This window comes from Montipora capricornis, chromosome 14 (assembly GCF_036669925.1).
Source record: "Montipora capricornis isolate CH-2021 chromosome 14, ASM3666992v2, whole genome shotgun sequence".
NCBI lineage: Eukaryota > Metazoa > Cnidaria > Anthozoa > Scleractinia > Acroporidae > Montipora > Montipora capricornis.
The window spans coordinates 22,713,443-22,726,682 of record NC_090896.1 but is presented as its reverse complement, the minus strand read 5'-3'; the positions used below and the strand labels follow the sequence as shown (position 1 = coordinate 22,726,682).

Genomic DNA, 13,240 nt, shown 5'->3' with positions numbered 1-13,240 from the left:
CGTTCACTTGACGAGTCACTTGAGGGGGCTCAGAGGGGCTCCATCTGTTAGCGTGAGAGCTTTCTGAAGATGTCGGCTGGTTCCCTTGGGACGATGAGACTCCGGGCTGTAGTCTATTAATCACTGTATGAAGACCCAGTCTGAACTCTACTGGTCTTAAGAAGATCCGTAATCTGATGCCTTCTGTTTCTGACAAGGGGACCATAATGTGGTCTGCGGTCTGCATAGCGTTGCAGGCCTTGTTCAGAGGAGTGCCCAGGCTGTAGTCTGTGGTCCAAGGAAGTGCGCGGGAGAAGGTCTGTAGTCTGAAGAAGACCCAAGTTGCATCTTCTGAGTTTCTTGCTGCTGCAGTCGCTGAGACGAGAGGCGCAGTCTTTGCTCTGAAATGGGGACAGCCGAGATCCTTGAGTACTTGATGAGGATGGATGTGATCTATGATCTGTTTGAAACCGTTGTCTGAGAAGAACTATTAGGTGACGCTACGGATTGCATCTCAGAGATGACTGGCACAATTGGCTGAAGCATACGACTTGCTAATGCAGAGGTACCCTGTTCAAGGCCTACAGATTTTACTGGATATACCTCACCAACGGATGAGGAAGTGGCAGGTAAAAGTTTTGTCTCTCTCTTCAGATCAGGTTGACTTGTTCCCACTCCTGATGTAGAAGTGCTTCCTTTAGGTAGCAAATTAGTCAGTGCCGATAACTTAGATGCACCACCTTGAAGCTTCTGTAGAGTGGATACCAGCACCTCTAAGCTGGAAGGTTTAGCAGACTCTTCAGGTTTGGCAGCAACGACCGCTTGCGATGGAATGGGATCCGTGGCATCAAGGTCAAGATCTAGTCCTTCCTCTGGATCATAGGGTTCATCATCGTCGTTACTACCACAACTCGCTCCCTGTTTGCCTTCAATTGTGACATCAGAACTGCCTAGCTTCTTTGAACCCAGTCCTTGAGGTTCCTCTGGTTCCGTCTGCTTGCGTTGGTTCTGTTCCAAAATATACTTTCGAGCTCTTTCTTGAAGCTCCAACAACTGCTGCTTCTGTGCCTCGACGGATAAAATCGACGATTTTTCCGTGGAGGTAGTGGGAGAGGCAATATCTCCAATCGAAGGTGGCATTGGTAGTGTTGTAGATTTTGATGAGGGCGAATCGTTACCTGATGCATCTTTACCTCCTTTACTCGCCATCTTGGCTTGTGAGGTATGGTACTGGAACACAATATCATCTATAATCAGCAGGTGGCGAGTCGCGCAGTTCACTAAGGGCAGCATCAGTGTTTCTCCGAGCGGGGCTATCTGCAGTTCCTCCATCACTGCTGTTTGTTTCAACACTAGCAGAGCTGGTTCGACGTTTGGAGGAGGCGAAAGAGACCGCTGACTTAAAGCACGTGGGCGTTTAAACAATGCCTTTGATCGGACAATGACGCCAAGTAGCATATGGGGCGAGGTTCATCCAGACCTAGAAGAAACAATTTCTCATAAGCTTTGAAATCGCTAAACGACCTTTCTTTCTTTTTAATGACAAGCATATTTAGTGCAGTTTCAGTGAAATAAATATGAGGAAGTTTTTTGATGCCTTCATGAATGGCTAAGGAGTTAAAATAGCGATTCCTCAGGAGAGTTCCTTCAGCACCTAAACACTGATACATACTAGTTTGATTAATACCGTGGTAGATATTGTCCAATTTCCTACAGCCTTGTCACCGTTTTCGGTTTCATATAATTAAGATTGCATTCACTTTCAAGACAGTTGATTACACACAGTCACGAATTTAGCGAAGGACATCTGTTCCACTTCTTCATCAATATATAAAATCATTTTTTTAGCTACCAGCTAGTAGAGGAGCTATGATGTTTGGCCCAAACAGTACTACCATCGACGAAACAGACTGACGGCTGAACAAATGTGTGTTGTGCTTTGGCAAAAGAAGCAATAGCGCCAAAGAAACTGATTCACAGATATTAAAATCTAATATCTAACAATTACAAGCAGGGACAAAACTAAAAAAACCTTCTGTTCCGTGAAGTAAGTCTCGATATTACTACCCCCCTCCCCCCAAAAGACAGTGTTAAGAGCTGGATGGGTTATTTACCCATCATCCTAAAAAAACCAATGACCCGGTGGGGTGAGGGGAGGGGGCATTCTTGGTTTTCTTTAAAGATATGGTCCAGAAATTAAAAACTAGGAAAGAATTCACCCTTTTTGCCCACGGTTGTAGAAATGCAAGTCTGCAAATATCATTATTACAACAGAACCAAGTGATTCGAATGCTTAGGTTAATGCGTTCGTACCTGGACCATCAAAAGGAAGCAACTCTGGCGGAATCGGTTGGTGTGAAGCCAAAGGTACCAGGTACATGTCCTTGACACCAGTGTAACAGTTACTAACCACACCACAACGCTTCCGACTGTAGAAGTACGAGTAGAGGGAGACATAGCTGAGTTTTTTCATCATCTGACGATGCTTCGTACCTTATTACACACACCTCCTGAAATGAAGGGAAAAAAAAGCCAATAACGACTTTCAAACGGCTTTCGGTTTGTGGGAAAAAAATACCAGGTTATATTTTCACAAAATGTATGTTTGATGGCGTATAGACCGACAATCCAGAGAGCATGACACCAATTAAATCACAGAACAACAAGCACCCTTGCTCGTATCTTTTAAGACAATCGATAATAAGTAAAATTTAGCAAACATACCCTTGAAGTAGAACCTTTCAGCTGAACAAGATAGTCCCAGACTTGCTCGTGAGCTATGCGACCCTGAACATGCAGCGTGTCTGGCAACAGATGTAAGAGGTCATCACAAGACCCTGACACACGGAAAGCACTGGTGCCAAATTTAGCTACACTCTGCATCATCACAAATCCTTTCCATACAGCAGGCACTTTCTTCTGAGTTTTGTTGAGTACAGAGGGTGAGACAGGCGGCTGGGAGACTGTGGCCGAGTCAGGTGAGCTGTAAGAAATTTACGTTAATGCCCAGCATTCTCCATTCTCTCAAATTCCATAATAAATCCTGTTTATCCCCAAAAATTTTGAATAACCAGTGTTTTCGATTTCGATGCCAATTCTTAGAAAATGAAACCTTGAAGCTCCACATAATTAAGAGACATGTATGCAAGAGAAACTGATATTGTGCAGCGTGAGCGAATTTCGATTTGTAAGTGGAACTTAAACTCTCAAATTTGCTGCCATTATGGAATATTATCACTAAGCAACAGGCCATTTCCGAGTTCAAGTCTGCCTCCTCTTCAAAGCGAGTCTAAGTGCGAAGTTTTTGTAATGGTATTAGTTCTACTTTACATATGAATGAAAACTAATTTTCATAACAAAAACTTCGCACTTAGACTCGCTTTGAAGATTAGGCAGGCCAGAACTCCGAAATGGGCTATTATACACCTTATTCCAAAATGGCCGCTGATTTATGCGCATACAAATTGGCCCTTGTTGCCTCGTTCAAGATAAAATATTCTTTTGAATTTTAAGCTTAAGAACGAGGCATCAAGGGCTAATTTGAATAAAAACAAAAGAATATTTAAATGGAGGCCATTTTGGAAAAGGTGTATGCCATGGGCATTTAAAGGGTGACAATTATACTTTTCCTAGAAAAAAATATTCTGATAACATTGTACAAAGAAGCACTGAAGAAACTTCACGGCTTGAAAATGCAAGCTAAACCTACAACGTTTCCCTACAGTACTCAGTTTTAATACAATACAATACAACGCAATAATTGACCACTCCCCATAGGGGCTTTTCAGGGCCAACGAAACACAATCACGACAGAACAGAACATTCAACAACAACTGTTAAGAATCCCAACTGGCCGGAGGCAAGCTAGTTGGCTATTTACATGTGCAGGTGAGAAGTTGAACCAGGGTTCAACCAGGAAAAAATTCAACAAGTGGTCAGAACGTGTCCTCAACCCGGGATCTCCCGATTTCAGGGCATGTGCCTTAAGCCGCACTTGACTAAACTGAAGACGGTAATTGAAAGCACATACTTGGCAGAAGTGACAATTTCCATGGGTGTTGGAGATGGCATAGAGCTCTCTGCAACAGCTTGTACTCTGCGGAGATGAAGTGTAAATCAACATAACTTCAAAGTAAAAATTGGGTAGGGGAGAGGAGAGGCTAAAGACAAGAGTCTTCAAGTATAATCTTAAAGTAGCACAGGAACATCAGTGGCCACACGGTCACAACAACTAGATCTTTCAGACACATTAATTGTAGTAGCTATCAAGTCCCCGTTTCTTTTACTACATACCATCAAATGTTTTTTCCCGAGGACGATTCGCGATTGGAATGAACTACCAGATTCTGCTGAGGTGGTTCCAAGTCCAGAAACCTTCAAGAGGTGGTTGTGGGTCTACCTTCGCGATAGATGCTGACCAAGTTTTCTCTACATGTAATTATTAGTCTCACTTGCATTGACATTGTTTGATTTACGCTTGCACAATTATTTCATTTGTACACCTACACTTCTTATTTCTTATATTGCAGACTCACAAGATTCTTCTTATGAGGAGGAACAAAAAAAGGAAAGGAACTTTATTTAAGTGTCTAGTCATTCTAGCGCTGGAGCGTTAATTGGAGACACTGTAAACTGAAATTAAAAATTAACGCAAAACAGGTCAAATGTTGGTTTTTGTGGAGAGGGGAAAGGCGGAGTACCTGGAGAAAAACCTCTCGGTGCAAAGTAGAGAGCCAACAAACTTAACCCACATATGATGCCGACTCTGGAATTGAACCCGGGCCACATTGGTGGAAGACGAGTGCTCTCAGCACTGCGCCATCCCTGTACCCGTGCTTCACGGTAAGAAGAAGAAGAAGAAGAAGAAGAAGAAGAAGAAGAAGAAGAAGAAGAAGAAGAAGAAGAAGAAGAAGAAGAAGGTTATCATCGTTGTCACTGTCGTTGCTATCACCACCAGGATCATCATGCTCATCAAGCATGACATATGTCCTTTTTTCACTAGATGACGAACAGATCGTTGAAATGGACAAATCATCCTATGGTTTCTAATGTGAATTTAAGACCACCAATTCTGCTAGTGTTGCCCGACGTAAATTCATAGAAGACGGACACTGGACCGACACACTGGATAAGTTTGAGCGCAAAAAGACTAGCACTACGTATGGCTTGGTCAGCTTACCTTTCGCGCCCACCTTTCCTCCTGCCGCATTGAAACTTCCTGTAATCCATCGCTAGTTCCATTTCCCCGCGGCGGTTAATTTAGCGATTTGTTCGTCAAACGTGAAGTACTTCGCACTTTGGTCGACTTGTTCGTCTGGGCGGACAAATCATCTCCCTACATGGACCAATTTCAGACGACTGAGTCGCCTAAAATTTGTTTGTTTCATTTTTACATCAGACGATTTGTCCATCCAGACGATGTTGTCCGTTTTCTAGTACGAAAACGGCCAATGTACGAGAAGTCCTTTAATTAACTCCTTTTTCACAAGATGATGGAGTAACACTTACATGGATGTTGTGGAAACAAGTGGAGAAGGAGTTTCTCTTCTGGGAGGCTCCCCTGGGGGTGCCATTTTTCCAGTGCAGATGCGACAGTTGAGATCAAACAAGTGAATGCGGTGTTCATCTGTGGTATCCAAGAGTAGGGTACTGGAGCTTGTGTTGCTGTCTGGAAGACCTTTCTCCACCTTTAACTCAGCATTTGCCTTGATAGAATTCTAATCAAAAGTGAAAAAAGTTATCATCAAACAAAGCACTTCTTCAGCCAAGCTAGATTGCAGGTTACTGGGAGTGCGGGGGGATCCACCATTTTCAAAATGCTTACAATTTGCAAATAAAAAATCCAAGGAATCAAATCCATTTGACAAGCCTGATAAACCTTCCATATTATGCAACATTTTCAATTGTAGTCACACAGTAAAAACGTAATTGGTTTAGGCAGTACCGCCTACTTTATGATTCATAGCCCCACTCCTCCCACCATCACCCAGTCCTCCAAGGCCACAGGTATGAGGGTTGTCTGAGGGTTATGTCAAAGTGCTGTGAAGACTTCAAAGTGGTAAGACCTGAACAAGCAGGTACAACCCAACAACATCATACTGAATTGAGGAAACTGCACAGCAATGTGTGCGGCAGGATTCAAGACAACAAAAAAAAAAGAGTTCCCTCTATTTCTTCAATGAAAAAGCAAAGTATAGCCTCAAGACAACTCTTACCTCAAGTGTGCTTAAATCATCATCATCAATTTCTACTTCACCCTGAAAGAACAAAAAAAAACCCGATGTTCAGCAATTAACAGACAACAAAAATCCACAATTAATCTTAAGAAATCAACCACTCTCAGGTTAAGTTTAGTTCTCAAAATTGAAATTGTTCCTGGGCTATAAAGCCAGCAAGCTCCACACCTAAAAACGGTGGAGGGGGGGGGGGGGGGGGGATTCACAAGATGTAAAACCGGAGCTGGAAGGGGCTGCATTCCTACCCTTTCATGCCATGTTACCAGAAGAAAGTACACAGGTAGGATAGCCCTTGGTTGTCAACTTGTAAGATCTAGAACTCCCTTGAGCATACTTTAGGGTGCAGCATTGAAACTGAACAAAAACCCACCTTGTGCGTTTTTTTTATATGTGCTTTGGTTGCGTTTATTTCCTCTTGATTCAACTTAATCATCTCTAGTGTCTAGACAAAAACCAAAATCAACAAATAAACAAATAACTAAACAAACTAAAAACAAATTGGAAATTGGTACCACTAAAAAACTATCTGTCTGTTATTGCCTGCTCTGACACAAGTAAAGAATGCAGTGTTTTACAAAAATTTATTGCCTAAATGAACAACACAACACAACAGATTCTTTGCCAGAGTGAGTCCAAAAGCAATGCTTATCTTTTGAAAATTATTTCTTTTACACACAAATATTGAGAAATTGGAGTTGGATAAAAGAAGCTGAAGTGACCTTGGACATGACCTTTTTTTACAGTTTGTCCTACGGTAATCTCAACTTGCCTCCAAAAATTCATAAACAATTCATAAAGGTCACAGTATTGAAGTGACTTATACATTTATACCACTGTAAATTCTAATACGGTTTAAATGTTACGCTAATAATTATTACAGTGAATGATCATACATGTAGATCACAAATTTATTTCACCCGACAGATAAAGTCCCACTCATTATTGCATCAATAACCTACATGTGTACCTATACTGTAATTTCAACACATGATCCTCTGAAATTGCAGAAGTAAGGAGTACTTACATGCTTAGTTTCCTGTTCGCGCCATGTAGCAAGCTCAGGAGACGCAAGCTGTTCTGGTGTCATTCGGACAAGCCGGTCTACACCAATTTCTCCAGACAATACATGTCGAAATAGAACCTGAAAGACAAAATGAGCATTAATGGTGTCAGCATTAATTGTCTTGGTCAGTAGGTTAAGAATATTGGTTCATGGTTATTGGAAGTAAAGCCCTTTCTCAGGGCTAAACCCTTTTCTTTCTTTCTCAGAGTAGGACTACTTTTTGTAATGAAAAAACAGTGATATTCTTTAATGATTCCTTTGCCAATTTAACTTGTTTAATACAAGATTCACAAAATTAATTTGTCTCTCAGATTTTCAATTAACAAGAGAAGTATACAACTACTGGAAAGTAACTACATGGCAATAACGTTACCATGGCATTATCTTGAAAAGAAAAATGGCCTGTTTACAAGCTGATGTAAAGGAATAATTTCCTTGGAATAATGAAAAGTAACATTAATAGCACTGCAGAGATCTAATCTTGTAGGATAAATAAGTGATTTGGATTTTCCCAAACTTGGTCACTACTCTAGCCGACTGGAATTTCAGTAGCAGTTATTCTTCCTAACTTGTAAATTGCACTGTTGGGGTACAATAATGACCTTTGACCAATCAGCTAGATTTACCACACATGGCTCTGGTGTACAAATGTTAATAAATTAATGTTTGGACTGAGGGTGGCCTGGGATGAATAACAAAATATTTAATTATAAATTATTATGGATAATTTCACAAGTCGCTTGTATGGTCAAGTGGATAAGAGAGTGGGCTACGTGGAAGGTAAGGGGGCATGGATGGAGACAACGGGGATGATCAGGGAGGGGTAGGAGAAGTAGAACAGAGGAAAGGAAAGCCTCATTCTTTTTGAGATCCCCCAAAAAAATGAAGCCCCTGTTTTTTTTCAACTAACCCACCCCCCCCCCCCTCAAAAAAAAAAAGGGAAAATCCCTTTCTAGACAGTTGATAAAAATAAACCGGTAAAAATTAAACTGGTTCAAAAAATTTGAACCAAAAAAAAAATTGAAAATTTGAAGGAGCAAGGATGGCACAGTCGGTTAGTGTGCGGCCTTGGTGCAAGAGGTCCTGAGTTCGATTCCCGGATCTCGCATCCTTGTTTCGACTTCTTTCCTTTCCGTGTAGCTAAGTAGCTTTAAATACCCGTAAAACGGAGCACTGATGGAGAGGGGGGAGTAAAATGAGCGCACCGTCGACCTCAGGTTTGTCAGTTGAATTACTGTTACGAGTTATCGACGTTAAATAAGGTCTACTTTACTTTACCCTAAAAAAAAAACCCAGGGAATACATCCCAAATAAAAAATGCCAATGAAATTACAGTGCAGCTAGCATGAGGATACTGTATGTGCAAACAAAAGCATTACTAAAACAGGCCCTCATGTACATGGTAAGAGTCTTCTGCAATGAAACTGTGAAATGGAGGAATCTAGCATTAATACATTGTATACTGTGAGGAGCCTGCATAGTGCCATCTCAATATACATCATCATGCAATACAATTTACAATACAATACAATACAATGCAATAGAAATTGAAGAGAGATGTACATGTAAGGCCATAAATTGTTTTCGAACTGTCCAATGTAAGCACAAGTGCAAGCATAAGTACAGGTACATGTAATGTAGCTTATGTTAAGTGAAAACAAACATTGACATATAGTGTAAGCAAAAGAACAGGTATAAAACACAATCTTTACAAGTTAAAAGGCTCTGTTCTTGTTTCAGCCAATATGGCTGCAGAAACTCTCAAGTGTCAAGTGCTGTTGTTTCATCAAAATGAACCATGGCCTCGGCCATTTCGTTCAAATGTTCAGATGCAGGGGAACCTGGAAGAAGAGCCACACATATACCGTATTTACCCGCGGATAGGCTGCAGTTTTTACCCGGAAAAATGGGACCGAAATTAGGGTTGCGGCCTATACGCGGGTACAAGCGTTTTGATACACTGTACCTCATTAATATGCAAGAGATCTCACGGTCATTCACTAAATTGGCGTTTTAATGTTCACTTTCAATTGTTACTAACTTACACCACATACAACTAAACACTAAACCATTGTTTTTGTTAACAAAATATCCTTTAGCGTGAAATTGGTAAGTTTTCACACCTATTGTTTTTGATCTTCCATTGAATGATACCGCTTGTAAAAATCCGTTCTAAAAAAAATTGATATCTCAGGATCTACTGACTCTACGAAATCACTTGAAACGGGAAAATATTCTCTACCTCAGGGCAGTGCTTGCTAGGAATATTTTACTGATGTGCCGAATGTTCTGGTGTTTTAAAATTTTGTCCGTGAATGTTTGTTTACACTCGTGCCAACAATCACCCCTTAATTATGCAGCGGCAGCGGCACCATGAAATGAACATTTTGGCATCAGTTTTTGTGTGTGAATTACTTTAAAGCCTGCATTTTCACATCTTTTGTTTTGAGTTTCCAGTTAGTGAAAAATATTATATTTTCAACTAAACAAAGAAAGAAGCTCGCTGCTGTGAACTTAACAGAGTAAGAAAGTAACATCACATGCGTGATAAACGATTTTGATTGCCAACGATATTTGTTGATATGTTTTCAATTTGCATTGGTTTTCATCGAGAGCATTTAAGTTTATTAGGCAATTAAAACAGGATAAAAAAGGCAATATACAGTTTTTTAGGAAAAGTTTCATTAATGACTTATATATTTTTTCCCTACTTACGGTTTTAAAACTATATATAATTACGGTAGCTGTTGTTGATTATTTATCCCGGTACACAACCTCACTATTTTTTTTTTCCCATGAAAACCATTGAAAGTTTGGGGTGCGGCCTATCCTCGGGTAAATATGGTACATGTGGTAAATTTCCTTATGCTTATGCGATGTTTTGTTTTCACACTGCATAAGACAAACGCAAGCCCCAGAGCAAATACAAGAAAAGGAACAATAATTTTGATCCTAACCTTGTGCTTGCAATTGTGCTTATGCTTGAATCAAGGCCATTTTCTCAGTGAAATGTTATGATTATTTCAGAGTGAAAAAAGACAATCCTGGTGTTTTGTCTCACCTTGTTTCGAGGATCCTTGAGGTTAAACATTAAACTACGATATTTGTTCTTGTAACGATGCCCAGTGTCACCAAAGAAAGAAAACATTTCCCCTTCAACACTGTGGGAGCACTTGTCTATAACCTCGTCACTCACAATCAGATCTTGCTGATCCTTTGATCTGTAAAAACAAGATATCATTTTTGGATTAAGACCACAGATTTAGCCTCTGAGCAGGTTCTATAGTTCTTCAGTGTAATACAAGAGTGTAAGATGTGGCTGCCCTGCAAAATTAAACTGCAAATCCACGAGATGATTGTTATGGTTACACAGGAATCGAAGATTCACCAACAGTGTACCGACCAATGATACAATCATGAAGTTGCTTGCAGGCTAAAAGTATTACCACAACTCCTCAGAAAATCTCCAAGTCACGTGTGACACAAATGCACAACTATCACTATTAATTACACCATTGCTACTGAATTTTTGTCTCTGTTGAAAGGAAGAAGGTCCTATAATCTTACACTCTCGGAAGTGAATTTGTAGCAACAATTGGCGTCAAAATTGTTGAGACACTCTTATCCTTTAGAGTCGATTTCAAGCTCGGTGCGAAAATGGCCCTCTTCCCTGCACCCTCGGGACATTGTTGTGTTTTTTCCTCTTTTCTAAGAGCCTTGTCGACAGCGGTACAACATTGATTAGGGTGGGGTAGGGAGGGGTATCCCCGACAAGTTTTCTTTGCAACCAATGAATGTGTGGTTGCCAGTGTGCTCTGTTAGCAACTGTCTCAACTAATTTTGTTGCCTATTGAAGCTTTTAATTCCACTGAAGCAAACAATTCATTAATTTTGCTTGTACTTTCCCAAAGAAATATTGCTCAATAATTTTACACCCCTGAGCAGTAATATGTTTGTGATGCCTTATAGCGGAGCTCAGGCACACAAAGCGCACCAGCGGAATACCATGGGTATTCCTGTACAGACTGTGGGGCGGAGGTTGGGAGGCAAGACAGCCTCAAGTGTTGCATTTGGCAACCTGTGTATTGGTGGACAGAAATCATTTGACCACCACCGGGTTTTTATGCTATACGAGTTTTGTTGGTACTTAAGTTCTTATCTTGAGAAAAACGAAAGACAATAGCTATCATGCCAACAGATAACAGCAGAGTGAATGCAACAGGCAGAAGAAGAAGATCGCCAAAGGGAGCGAGTTAAGGATAGAAAACAATGGCAAAATTGTAGCAAAGAAAGTTGCCAAGTGGAGTGGGAAAGAGGCAGACATAGGAGAAAAAAATTAAAGCGAAGAACGTCACAAGGCGGAACGACTGGGGCTAGAATAAACAGGCAAAGACAACGTGAGAAGAGAGTCAGTGGCAGAGGCAATAATACTAATAATAAAATACTTATATACACGTAGCGCTATTTACAATAAATAATAAATTAAAATAATAAATAATAAATAAGTGACCGTCCAGATGAAAAGGATGCTGAGACCATTTCTTCCCAAACGCGTTTCAAAACAGTGTTTCAAACAAATGTAAACGCGTTTCAAACAGTTTCAAACATGTTCCAATGCGTTTCAAACAAAAGCGTTTCATCTCGTTTCAAAAACAAGTGTCACATTTCATTGCGTTTGAAACAGAAGAATTAACAGGTGTGTCAGTTCTTCTGCATCAATTGCCTTAGCAGTGTTTGTTAAGTTTCGTCAAATATGAATGAATTTCACTTTTTTTCAAAACGTTTCTGAAGCTAAATAATTTCAAGATCTTTGAAATGGAAATGAACGAAAGTACGGGTGTCTGTTTCTTCGCTAGGATGCCAGAGGCTTTTTCTCTCTTAGAGCGACGGAATGGCGAGTCGCGAAGCGGCGAGAAAAACCGGTTCGCCGGTTCGTTCTTTCGTTTTTCGCCTTTGATCTTTCGTCGCCCAAAGATAGCAAAAAACCTCTGGAATTTAGGGAAACCAGAAACCCTGCATTTCAGGAGGATTTGAGCGTAGTGGATAACGAGTATATTTTAGTCAAACGCGGGAGAGATATTTCCGATATTTCTGTCACGTCCTTGTCATGTACTTTTAGTGAAACGTTTCTGCCCAGAAGGCTTTAACGACGCTGAGAAGATCTTGCTAACTGTAAGAGCTAAGCTTTTCTTCAGTTAAAATAATGCCTTCACCGTTTTTTTGATATTGCTATTAAGAGATAGGCGCTTTGCTTTGGAAACGTTTACTTTTTGCAGTGAATTGTCACGCGTGACCCGGCAGAATATGCAAGATCTCTTCGCGATCTCCGAAATTTGATTGTAATCTCGGAAGTCTTTCACAAAATCTTGCTTCAAATTGCAGTTTTTTTCTAAACATTAATGCACTCTGTGTCGTTTATACGTTTAAAATGATTCTTTTAAGGAAATGGAATTACAAAGTGTACTCTGTTTTAAAAGAAACAGAACGCCCGCGAGAATTCAGAATCTCAATAGTCGAACTTGAATTCTTGTTTCAAGTATTTCAAAATATTCCTGTTACCAAGTTTATAAGATCAACTGTGAATTTGGAAAGTGGTTTCAATGGCAGAAGTTACGGAAGTACTATGAGGATTTAAATGTTGGCTTGAATGGAAGCTGTGTAGTCACGCAACCGGCTTTGGAGTTGCTTGAATATTTCCAGCTGATTTCGTTCCATGCATTACTTCCACATGCACACTTTTACACGCAAAGCCACGTTTTATGCATTGAAATGTCACTGGCAACGCAGACACCAGGCAGACAATGTTTCCACGGCTATGTTTCCATGATCAAATTTTCTACGCGACTGTTTAATATTTCAAACAACAACCCACAAGGTGTCAAAGCAGTTTACGCGGAATTCTCGCTCCTTACTTTAAACATTTCTACAGCAATATACGCTCCTCGTCTTGTTAGGAAAAAAA

At 40.4% G+C, this 13,240-nt stretch overlaps 1 protein-coding gene across 1 annotated transcript in view; it reads right to left on the bottom strand.

Annotated features, from left to right (window-relative positions):
• Positions 1-13,240, bottom strand: part of LOC138031689 (uncharacterized) — a 55,703-nt gene that overhangs the window by 20,271 nt on the left and 22,192 nt on the right. The window contains 14 exon segments of the mRNA XM_068879336.1: positions 181-380; positions 451-1,230; positions 1,232-1,353; positions 1,356-1,448; positions 1,451-1,459; positions 2,293-2,446; positions 2,448-2,489; positions 2,704-2,962; positions 4,010-4,075; positions 5,488-5,696; positions 6,195-6,236; positions 6,586-6,657; positions 7,240-7,356; positions 10,340-10,499. Coding sequence (XP_068735437.1) covers positions 181-380; positions 451-1,230; positions 1,232-1,353; positions 1,356-1,448; positions 1,451-1,459; positions 2,293-2,446; positions 2,448-2,489; positions 2,704-2,962; positions 4,010-4,075; positions 5,488-5,696; positions 6,195-6,236; positions 6,586-6,657; positions 7,240-7,356; positions 10,340-10,499 — 2,325 coding nt within the window.